The 11,140-nt window shown below is 38.3% G+C and overlaps 1 protein-coding gene across 1 annotated transcript; it reads right to left on the bottom strand.

Annotated features, from left to right (window-relative positions):
* Positions 1-407: 407 nt before the first annotated feature.
* Positions 408-10,723, bottom strand: LOC133283759 (laccase-7-like). The gene is made up of 6 exons (XM_061480672.1): positions 10,631-10,723; positions 10,346-10,497; positions 2,647-2,891; positions 2,178-2,306; positions 715-1,683; positions 408-538 (listed from the first exon to the last, which is right to left on the bottom strand). Exons 1-6 carry the CDS (start codon positions 10,721-10,723, stop codon positions 408-410), a joined length of 1,719 nt encoding a protein of 572 aa, XP_061336656.1.
* Between the last annotated feature and the right edge of the window lie 417 nt (positions 10,724-11,140).

The following is an 11,140-nucleotide window of genomic DNA, read 5'->3' as shown; positions in this document are numbered from 1 at the left end:
TGGTATTCAGTTTAGGAGGGGAAAAAAGAGAGAGAGCTTAATAGCCATATATTTATATGCATGTATCCCATGCTCCCTTCGTCACTGATTCATATAATTAAGGATCAATTACTTTATAGTAAATTTTGATGCCTCGTTATAGTGGTAGGAACAATATTGTCTAAAGGAAAAATAAGAGGATAACATAAAAGAAATAAAAATCTTATTTATATTGACAAATTAACAGATGTTATTTCAGAGTACATATCAACTACGTATTATGTAACGTGGTTGAAAGAATATGGCAACCTTTTGCTTTTTATTACACATTATTTCTCTCAATCAAACAAATTATATATTAGAAATTCACATTACAAATCTTTATTTTTGTACTTTAAAATCTGTAAGGTTTGAATGCAATGGTGCAGTTAGCACTTAGGAAGATCTGCCGGTGGTGGAGGCAGCGTAGATGAAGAAGTAGGCCCATTCTCAACCTGGAAAGCCATGGCTAACCCCCATGGCAAATGAGCTTCCAAATGACAATGCACAAACCATACACCTACATAGAAGAAATTAAATTAATTAGCGTGCATAAGATTCGAAATTGATAATTAAAACTTAGTAGTGAGAGATTTACTTCTCGTGGTCTTATCCGCCTTGAATCAGACTAGTCAAATAATTGATGAAACAATGGATAATATAATTTTTTTAAAAAAAATAAAAATAAAAACTAACCTGGATTATTTGCTCTGAATCTGATAACGGACCATCCTGCCACTGGCACAGCAATTGTGTTACGTATTTGAGGGTTATAAAAATTGAACTTTGGTTCATCAATGGTGGAGTTGTAATTCCCAAACCCTTGAGCCAAAACATGGAAATTAAAGCCATGAATGTGCATGGGATGGTTCTCCGCAGCAAGGATAGCATTATTCTGAAGCACAATCTGTATAGTTGAGTTGAACTTCAATGTCTTCACCTTCGTTGATTTAGGTGCGAAAGCGATTAAATTATTGGTAGCCAAAGATGGGTCAGTATAGTTAAGCACATATGGAGGCTGGTTTGGAAAGTCTTTGGTGTAAACCCCACTAACATTGTGGTAAAATGCTTCCAACAAAGAAAACCCTCTCCCTCTAGGTAACACAAAGGACTCATTGTTCATGCTGGCAGAAAGTCTCTTACCTTGTGGGCCTCCACATGTCTTATTTGGGCCTGGAAGGTTACATTGGTCAAGGTTAATCCCAAAAGTGATGAACATGTTTTCATCCACGTGCTTTGGAACAGGAACCCAGTGGGGTCCACCTGCCAACCCTCTTATATTAGTGTAGAACTTGTGTGCTGTTAGTGTGTCAGTTTGATCTGGTAGGTCAGGCATTATGGGTGGTGATGATGAGGATGCACCGTCGTAAACCACCACTCCTCTGGTGGTTGAGTTATTGACTTGTACATTCGAGGAACGGTATGGGGTGAAGGCCATGTAATAAGAGTCACATAATTTCTGGTTAGTGTTGAAGAGGACATCGACGGTTTGGCCTGGGGCGAGAACGACAACGTCGGTGTGATAGTGTCGTGTATAGGCAGCATCTATGGCAACGACTGTGAATGTGTGGTTCGCTATCTTGAAGAAGTGTTGCTCATTGAGTGCAGCATTAATTATGCGTAGCAAGTAGGTTTTTCCTTGCTTCACTTTGAGCTGGTAAGTCTCTGAAAATATGTAAAAGTAAAGTCAAAAGTGGAACAAAGGTGTATGAGATATATAAAATTTTAGTAATCTATTACGCTCACCAAAATTATAATATATGGACTTAAGTGACATTAAAAATAAAGAATTTGCCAATAAATTAGGTGTAAGATGTAGTAATGTGAATCCTTACATTGTAATCTATGAGGGTGTATAGAGACGATGAATGATCATTTTATATTAATTTAATTTTCACTTTTATTTAATTTTTTTTTTCTAGAATCTCAAAATGACTTAAAAATTAAAGTTGTTATATACAAGTAAATTATATGTTAAAATTATGTATAAAACTTTCTTATACAAGTGTAAACTAATTATCCTATTCCCCTTAAGAATTAATCCGTATTAGACATGGTCAAAGTGAAAACTGCAGGATAAATTGAGGAAAATTAGAGGTTATAAGCATTTATTTGCATATATATAAACAGCAAATAATACTGTTGAACATTTGGCTTACGATTTTGAGAGCAATTGTAGAGATCGCCAGGTAAGCCATTGATTGTGTAAGCAACTGACTCGATTGGCGCGCCTCCGGTTTCTGTTGCATTTCTCTCAACTTCTACAACACTAGCATTCCACCACTCTCCTGCAATTAATTATGAAATGTTTTCAGAAACAATAGCTTATAGTAATTGCAACAAGTCACTACTATTAGGTGTATGGTTGATCTATCAAAAGTGAAGGAAGCTTTCTAAAATATAGTTGCATTTTTTTTTTTGGAAAACATAATATAGTTGCATTTTTAATATCACAAATACAATTTTATGAATAGTAAGTAATAATTTAAGGGTTCATGATAAATCGTACTTATTAAAGTATATTCTATAGATATGCATGCCTATGTTTCATTTAGATACAAATTTAAATAACAAAAAAAAGGAAAAAATTCACAAAATTCAAGATTAGGGGGGAAAAATAAATAATACCAAGCACTATGGGGACTTCTCCATAAACTTTAGGAAATGGGTATGAGTGTCCTAGTCGTGGCCGAATGATAAGGGCTCCATAGACAGTAGCACGTAGAAAAGATGAGTGTGCATGCCACCAAAGTGTTCCCTCTTGTCCAGTTATTTTAAATTTATAAGTATAACTGCTTCCAGAAGCTATTGTGCATTGAGTTACAGATTCAGGGCCATCAGACCATGCACTTAGAAACTGAAATATGCCATGCCTGCATAATATATTGTAAAATGTGCCCACATTTAGAATTACATGAAAAAGAATTTTGATTATAAAGAAAAAATTAAACCCTAGAAAAATATCATTTGGATTATTTGATACAAGCTAAAGAAAAAAACTAAACGTGCAATAAACATCTTTCTTCAAATGACGTACGGGTATGAGGAAAAAACTCATATTTTTTTGTCAGTTCTAGTATGATATAACAGTTTTTATTTCTTTTAAAGATTTCATGAAAAGAGAGTTCACTTAAAAATAATAATTTAAAAAAATTAAAATTGAGTATCTTATAAATAAAAAAAATAACTGTGAGACATTTAGAGTTAACTTAAAGTAACAATAATTATAACATTTTTATTTTTAAGTTAATGCAAACGAACCTCTGTTTTTTTTTAAAAAAAAAATAACAGAAAAGATAATATATATATATATATATATATATAATATTTTATTAATCAAATTTTTTTTATTAAACGGAAAGGGCTATGCCTAGGGGTGAAAGTGGGCTGGGCTGTGCCAAGCTTTGCCTCGAAAAGTCCAAGCCTACGCTAAAAAATTTCAATTTAGCCTGACCCAAGCTTATTACGAGTCTAACTGTTAGCCTGACTTGACCCGTTTATAAAAAATCAAATGGTCTGGCCTAGCCCATTAGCCTATTAATTTTTAACTTCCAAACAGAATCATGAATCCACTTTACAAAATACTCAAATTCTATTGCTAACCCAAAAATCATAATTTCAACTTCCAAACAGAATCATGAATTACAACAAAACTCATACAATTTGCATTTAAGTCACTTTCAAAAGCAAAATGCTCAAATTAAATAACATATATTTCATCAGATCCAACAAACAAATCCATACTATGTAAATTAAAATAATTACAAACACATCATGATGCTTGTAGTAAGTATAACCTCTCCCAAAAATCTTGTAATATATTCATATGCACAATTTAACATGTTGAGATGTTGGTTCTGTTGGGAAAAAACTCGGTTCCCTCAAGCTCGGCTCAGGGGCCTTATGTGCGGAAGTCAATCAACAAGATCCTGATCTCGGATCTCGGTAATACCTCGGCCTGAACTTCACCAGGTCAGGCAGCGCAGCGAAAAATCAAAACGTAAACACAGGAGAGAGAGAGAGAGAGAGAAGAAGAACACAACCAGATTTAACGTGGGAAAACCTTCTCCAATGAAGAAGTAAAAACCCACGGGACCTAGTCTAGATCAAAAATCCACTATGAAAATAATGGTTACAAAGAATCAAATACACCAATGTGGTGGTTAACTCAACCTCTCCAACAATGGTGATAATCAAACTACCCTAGAGATGTTTCACTCAAACTCTCTCTAGAGATCTCTCAAATGCAGAGCATAAAGCTTTGCTCAAACAATCAAATAATTTTTCTCTCAAATCTGACCTAGCCTCCACCCACAACTAATGAGTATATATAGAGGAGGTGGAAATTAGGGTTAGGGTTTTTAGGAAACCCCTCAAATGGGTTTGGGCTTAGCATTGAAGGAGGAAGCCCAACAAATCTCCCCCTCCGACTTCAATGCGTCGGCTTTAGCATCAACCCGGCTCCTTCACAGCAGTCTTCAAATTTTCTTGCTGGAACCGGCTTTGTCATCATGTCGGACCAATTTTGGTCAGTGTGCACCTTGACGAGTTCGAGCTCACCACCTTCCACCATATCCCGGATCCAGTGATACCTCACATCAATATGCTTAGTGCGGGAGTGATAGGTTGAATTCTTCGCAAGATGGATTGCGCTTTGATTGTCACAACCCAGCTCGTACTTGTCTTGATCATGGCCGAGTTCCACGAGGAACTTCTTCATCCACAGTATCTCTTTGCTTGCCTTAGTAGCAGCAATGTACTCAGCCTCCATGAAGTCTTGATTGCCAAGAGACAGCTCCTCCGGCAAATCTCATCAAATATCCTGTAGTCGACTTCCTCGAGTCGAAATCTCCCCCTAAATCAGAATCCGAGTAGCCTTGCAACTCGGCTTTGCCTTCTCCAAAACGGAGACATAAGTCGGTTGTACCTCGGAGATACTTGAAGATCCACTTCACTGCTTCCCAGTGCTCTTTGCCGGGGTTTGACAAATACCGGCTTACCATTCCAACAGCATACGCCAAGTCGGGTCTAGTGCAAACCATTGCATACATCAAGCTTCCGACGGCGGATTGGTACGGGATCTTCATCATCTCATCTTTGTCTTCATCAGATCTCGGACATTGCTTCTGGTTCAGCTTTATGTGTCCGGCAAGGGGGGTGCTTACTGTTTTGGCTTTATCCATGCTGAATCTCTTCAGAATATTCTCAATATATTTCTCTTGACTCAGCCACAGTAGCTTCTTCTGTCTATCTCGGATAATCTTTATTCTGAGAATCTGCTTTGCAGGGCTGAGGTCCTTCATTGCGAAGGACGAGCTCAACGCCTTCTTCAGGGCGGCTATCCTCAATTTGTCTTTCCCTACAATAAGCACGTCGTCAACATATAACAACAATATCAGAAAATCTTCAGCCTCATACCTCTTCACAAATACGCAGTGGTCGGCATCTGTCTTTTCAAACTTATGATCAGTCATGAATGATTCAAACTTCTTGTACCACTGCCGAGGTGCTTGCTTCAAGCCATAGAGGCTCTTTTTCAAACGACATACCAAGTCTTCTTGGTCTGGAGCTTGGAATCCTTCAGGTTGCTCCATATATATTTCTTCTTCTAAGTCACCGTGAAGAAATGCCATCTTCACGTCCATTTGTTCTACCTCGAGGTCCATTGAAGCCGCCATGGCTAACACAGTTCGGACCGAGGTTATTTTCACCACAGGAGAAAAAATCTCCTCAAAATCTACTCCTTTCTTCTGATTGCAGCCTTTCACCACAATCTGGGCTTTGTATCTCGGCTTTTGCCCGTTCTCTTCATTCTTAATCTTGTAGACCCATTTATTCTTCAAAGCTCGTCTTCCTTTTGGCAATTCAGTCAGCTCATAAGTCTGATTCTCGTGCAGAGATTTCATCTCGTCTTGCATTGCCTTTTCCCATTCTTCTTTCTCTGAGCTCGTTACAGCCTCATCATAACTCTGAGGCTCACCGTCTTCAGCAACAACGGTGTATTCATCAGATGGGTATCTTGTAGAGGGTCTTCTTTCTCGAGTTGGATATCTCGGCTGTTCTTCAGCTTGAGAACCCGGTTCATCAATTTCATCCTGGATCTCATCATCAACTCAGACCTCAGTGTCTTGGTCATCTTCAGCTTGTTGCTAATCATCATTTTCTTCATTTTCTTGATTTTCTTCCCCTGCTTCAGCTCGGACAGGAGGGATGGGTTCTTCACGTCTGACAGTAACTTGGACTTTGGGCTTCGAGATGTCATGAATGTTCTTATGCTCATGAAAGATCACATCTCGGCTTCTCACGATCTTCTTATTGATTGGATCCCAAAGTCGGAACCCGAACTCACATCTCGGCGAACCAAGATAAATGCATTCTTTGGTCTTTGCATCAAGTTTGGCCCTTTCATCTTTAGGGATATGCATGAAAGCTCGGCATCCAAACACTTTCAGTTGATTGTAGGCTGCTTTCCGACCTGTCCAGACTTCATCTGGAATTTCTCCTTCAAGTGGTCGTGATGGTGAAAGGTTGATCAAGTCAACAGCTGTTTTGACGGCTTCTCCCCCAGTATGATTTCAGTAACCCGACATTGGATATCATGCTTCGTACCTTCTCTTCAATTGTTTTGTTCATCCTCTCAGCCAGTCCATTCAGCTGAGGTGTCTTGGGGGGCGTCTTCTCAAGTCGAATCTCGGCCGCTCTGCAGTATACATCAAATGGGCCGCAATACTCACCACCATTATCAGATCGGACCACCTTCAATTTCTTGCCAGTCTCCCTTTCAACCATAGCATGGAATTCTTTAAAGGATTGGAGTACCTGATCTTTAGACTTCAACAAATATACCCACACTTTGTGGGAATGGTCATCAATAAATGAAACAAAGTACTGAGCTTCTCCAAGGGATCTTTCCGACATGGAGCAGACATCAGTATGGACGAGGTCAAGAATATACCTGTGTCGTCTTGGTTGATCCGGTCTCACAAAAGAAACTCGGTGCTGCTTTCCAGCTAGGCAATGCGTGCAACTCTCCAACGCTTGGCCTTTCAACCCGGTCAGTAATCCTTTCTTGTTCAGGATCTGTAGCCCTTTCTCGCTCATGTGGCCGAGCCGCTTGTGCCATAGCTCCAAGCTTGGTTCATCTCGGACAGAGTTGGCTTCTCCGCCATTGATCTTTCCTTGCATCACGTACAAGGAGCCTTCCTTCTTACCTCGGGCCACGACCAAGTTTCCCTTGGCCAGCTTCCATCTCACACTACCGAAGTAGTTCACTAACCCGACATCGTCAAGTTTGCCTACCGAGATTAGGTTCAACTGCATGTCAGGTACATGCCTCACATCTTTCAACACAAGTCGGCATCCGACATCCGTGGTCAGAGTTACATCACCGACACCAACAATCTTGCTGGTCACTTGATTTCCCATCTTCACGACTCCAAAATCACCACCTCGATAAGAAGAGAAAAAACCTTTGTGTGGAGTAACGTGGAAGGAGGCACCAGAGTCAACAATCCAAGTGCAGTCATCATATGCAACATTCAAATAATTATCCTCACCAAGGAGGAATATCTCGGCATCAGGGTTGGCAGCCACCGCAGTGGTGCTCTTGTCTTCCCTCTTCTTTGGTCTTTGCATCAACTTCCCTTTGTTCTCAGCAACGTTGGCCTCAGACGTACTCGAAGTACCTCGTTCTCTTCTCCTGGATTCTTCGCCCAGGAGGCTGTCTGTCACGACATCCATCTTCAATTTTCCATCTGGAGTCGAGTTATTCAGGGTCACCACCAGAGTATCCCAGCTTTCTGGCAGCGAGCTCAACAGCAGCAATGCCTGCAGTTCTTCATCAATTTTCATATCAGCCTTTGACAGCTGATTCACAATACCTTTGTCGGTGTTCAAGTGTTCAATCATGCTCATGCCGCCTTGTATTCAAGCTTAACAAGTCGGCAAACCAGGTGTGCTTTGTTCCTGGGAGTCTTCTTCTGAATCATGGACTCTAATTTCGTCCACAACTCATACGCATTCGAGAATTCGGACACATGCTCAAAAAGGCTTTTATCAATATATTTCCTTATCGTGGCTACCGCCTTCCGACTCAGGATCTCCCACTCCTTATCAGTTTTGCCTGCCGGTCTCTCATCAAGGATAATGGGCTCATGCAGATCTTTGCAGTAGAGATGATCTTCCATCATTGGTCTCCAATATGTGAAATTATCTGCGGTCAACTTGAACATATCTCCATCATGAGTTATGCCACTGGTCTCCATCTCGTCTCCCTCAGAACCCGTCGAACTCGGGCTCTGATACCACTGTTGGGAAAAAATTCGGTTCCCTCAAGCTCGGCTCAGGGGCCTTTTGTGCGGAAGTCAATCAACAAGATCCTGATCTCGGATCTCAGTAATACCTCGGCCTGAACTTCACCAGGTCAGGCAGCGCAGTGAAAAATCAAAACGTAAACACAGGAGAGAGAGAGAGAAGAAGAACACAACCAGATTTAACGTGGGAAAACCTTCTCCAATGAAGAAGTAAAAATCCACGGGACCTAGTCCAGATCAAAAATCCACTATGAAAATAATGGTTACAAAGAATCAAATACATCAATGTGGTGGTTAACTCAACCTCTCCAACAATGGTGATAATCAAACTACCCTAGAGATGTTTCACTCAAACTCTCTCTAGAGATCTCTCAAATGCAGAGCATAAAACTTTGCTCAAACAATCAAATAATTTTTCTCTCAAATCTGTTCTCTCAAATCTGACCTAGCCTCCACCCACAACTAATGAGTATATATAGAGGAGGTGGAAATTAGGGTTAGGGTTTTTAGGAAACCCCTCAAATGGGCTTGGGCTTAGCATTGAAGGAGGAAGCCCAACAGGTTCCTCCTACATAAGAAATAAAGTTAGATTTCTATTAAAATATAATCGAATATAATTAAGTTATAAATAATTACAATTGAGTAGATTTATATCTTTTTTTTTCTTCAAGGCATATTTATTCTATTTTATTTTATTTTAAATAAATAGTACAATATAGGCCGGCCTGTAGGCTTATAGGCCAGGCCTTGTGATAGTAGGCCTACGGTCGTTTTATTAAACAAGTTTTTTCAAGGCCCAAGTTTAGCCTATTTTACGAAATTTACTAGGTCAGATATGACCTGATGTAGGTCGAGCCGTAAGTCCCTGTGGGCCGGCTCGGCCCAGTTTCACCCCTAGCTATGCCCAAAGGAATTAATCCCATTTTTTTAAAAACTTCATTAATATGCATTGAGTTTAACGTAGTATATATTTTTGAAATTCAATAAAATAGAATTATTTGATTATATTCTTCATGTTGTTTAATTTTTTTTAAGATCAAACATATGAAATTAAAATAATAAATAATCATAATTCAAATCAATAAAAATAACATTCTTAATATACAAATGTTAATTATTATGTCGGTGTAAACCTTTCATGTGAAAAAGATAACAAAAATCAATATTATTTAATTCTTTTGGTCAACCCGTGGTGTGTTTTCTTAGTTTCTTTTATATATCTTTACCATAGCACTGCTTTCCATGAGACTAATTTTATTGAGATAGAAAAAAAATCTATCTTAATAGCAGTGTTTTTTTTTTTCATTTAAAAAAGTATAATAAAAACTTGACTTAGAAATTATTCTGAACCCTGAGCCCTGTACCAATGGAGCTCAATCATTCATTTCACTACACGATAATATATCCTTTTTACCGGGATCTATAGGCACTAAGGGTCCTGGACACCACCAAAGTAACACACCCTTTTAAAATATCCCTCGACTAACTATATAAATTACATTTGTAAGTATAGAGAGGACGGTTTGTCCACTCTCACCATTGCACTTTTGTATGCACCTCTTTGATTTATATCTAAGTTACACATTTGCATATAAGTTACATCCGATTCAATGTTGGACATTGATCTTATTTATATTTAATGACTCTAATTTACTATACATGTGAGCTATGAAATATAGACAAATTAATGGTAAGAATTTGGTAAGACTTATTATTTTTATACCAGCATAAAAATAAACTATATATATATATATATATATATATATATATATATATATATATATATATATGCGCATAAGTTATTCTCCCTACCTTATTTTTATACTTATCTTGTCTATTACTCTCCAATACCGTTAAATCAGAATCTCAACTAATTTTTACTATTTTTCTCTTTACTTGAGATTCTGATATGATGATGTTGGAGATTGGTAGGCATGAAAAAAAAAAAAAATAGGTAGAATAACATATCGCTATATATGAATTGATTTGGTTGAGAAGGACGTCGACAAATTTACCAATGAATGGTTAGATTGTAGGGAGAGTTGTTCAATACATGGACGACAAGAGTGTCACCCTCTTGAACATTAATAGTTGGTCCAGGCAGGCTTCCATTAACTGCAGTGATCACATGTTGATCGCACAAGCGCTGCACAGTTAAGTTACCAACCTGCAATAAATAAAATTCCAATGAATGTCATGCAATATACATAAACAGCAAGGCTAACTTTTTATGTACGTGGAAATCAATATAAATCTTCATCTCTAAAGAAACAAAGGGAGAAGAATAAACGAGCCCATACATTAAAAGTGTGTTCTACAACAGCAGCAGAAGTCAAGGAAGAAGTTAGCAGAAGAGCAAAAGACCACGCTAGAGAAAACGCAAAATGTTTCATGTTAAAGGACGTGATGATCGCAGTTTAATTAATAAAATAAATTACGAAATCTCTGTGTAATGTGTTGCCTCGAAGCAAAAGATCTATCCTATATATATAGAAACTCCCTGAGACTTGATGTTTCCACCATTACACGTTTGGTGTTGTAATTATAATAACGGAATGAGGTTATAATTTTCGTCCCATTAGGAGAACAAATTTTTTTATTTGACTTTCCCATCAGTGGAAGGGGGAAAAAAGCGAGAGTGAGGACAGGTTGATACATAAATTTTATAGGGGGACGACATAAATTTTCTTATGTTTAGTTATTTTATAAGGAAAACGATACACGTTGTAGCAGCCCAATCCATGTACAGCTTGGCAGCATGAATCACTGTCATTCCCTTGCCAAACTCTAGAAGCAATATATTTGAGTCT

This window comes from Gastrolobium bilobum, unplaced genomic scaffold (assembly GCF_033153095.1).
Source record: "Gastrolobium bilobum isolate Gb01-03AN ecotype WA unplaced genomic scaffold, APGP_CSIRO_Gbil_v1 utg1608, whole genome shotgun sequence".
NCBI lineage: Eukaryota > Viridiplantae > Streptophyta > Magnoliopsida > Fabales > Fabaceae > Gastrolobium > Gastrolobium bilobum.
The sequence above is the reverse complement of the archived record's forward strand: the minus strand, read 5'-3'. Positions and strand labels throughout refer to the sequence as shown.

Bases quoted from the DNA above. Each gene is read 5' to 3' on its own strand.
- LOC133283759 (XM_061480672.1), bottom strand. From the start codon at position 10,723: ATGAAACATTTTGCGTTTTCTCTAGCGTGGTCTTTTGCTCTTCTGCTA. The intron at 2,892-10,345 runs GTAAATTTGTCG...TATATTATGCAG, and splicing joins TACAATCTAACCATTCATTG to GCATGGCATATTTCAGTTTC. The intron at 1,684-2,177 runs GTAAGCCAAATG...ACATATTTTCAG, and splicing joins CTACAATTGCTCTCAAAATC to AGACTTACCAGCTCAAAGTG.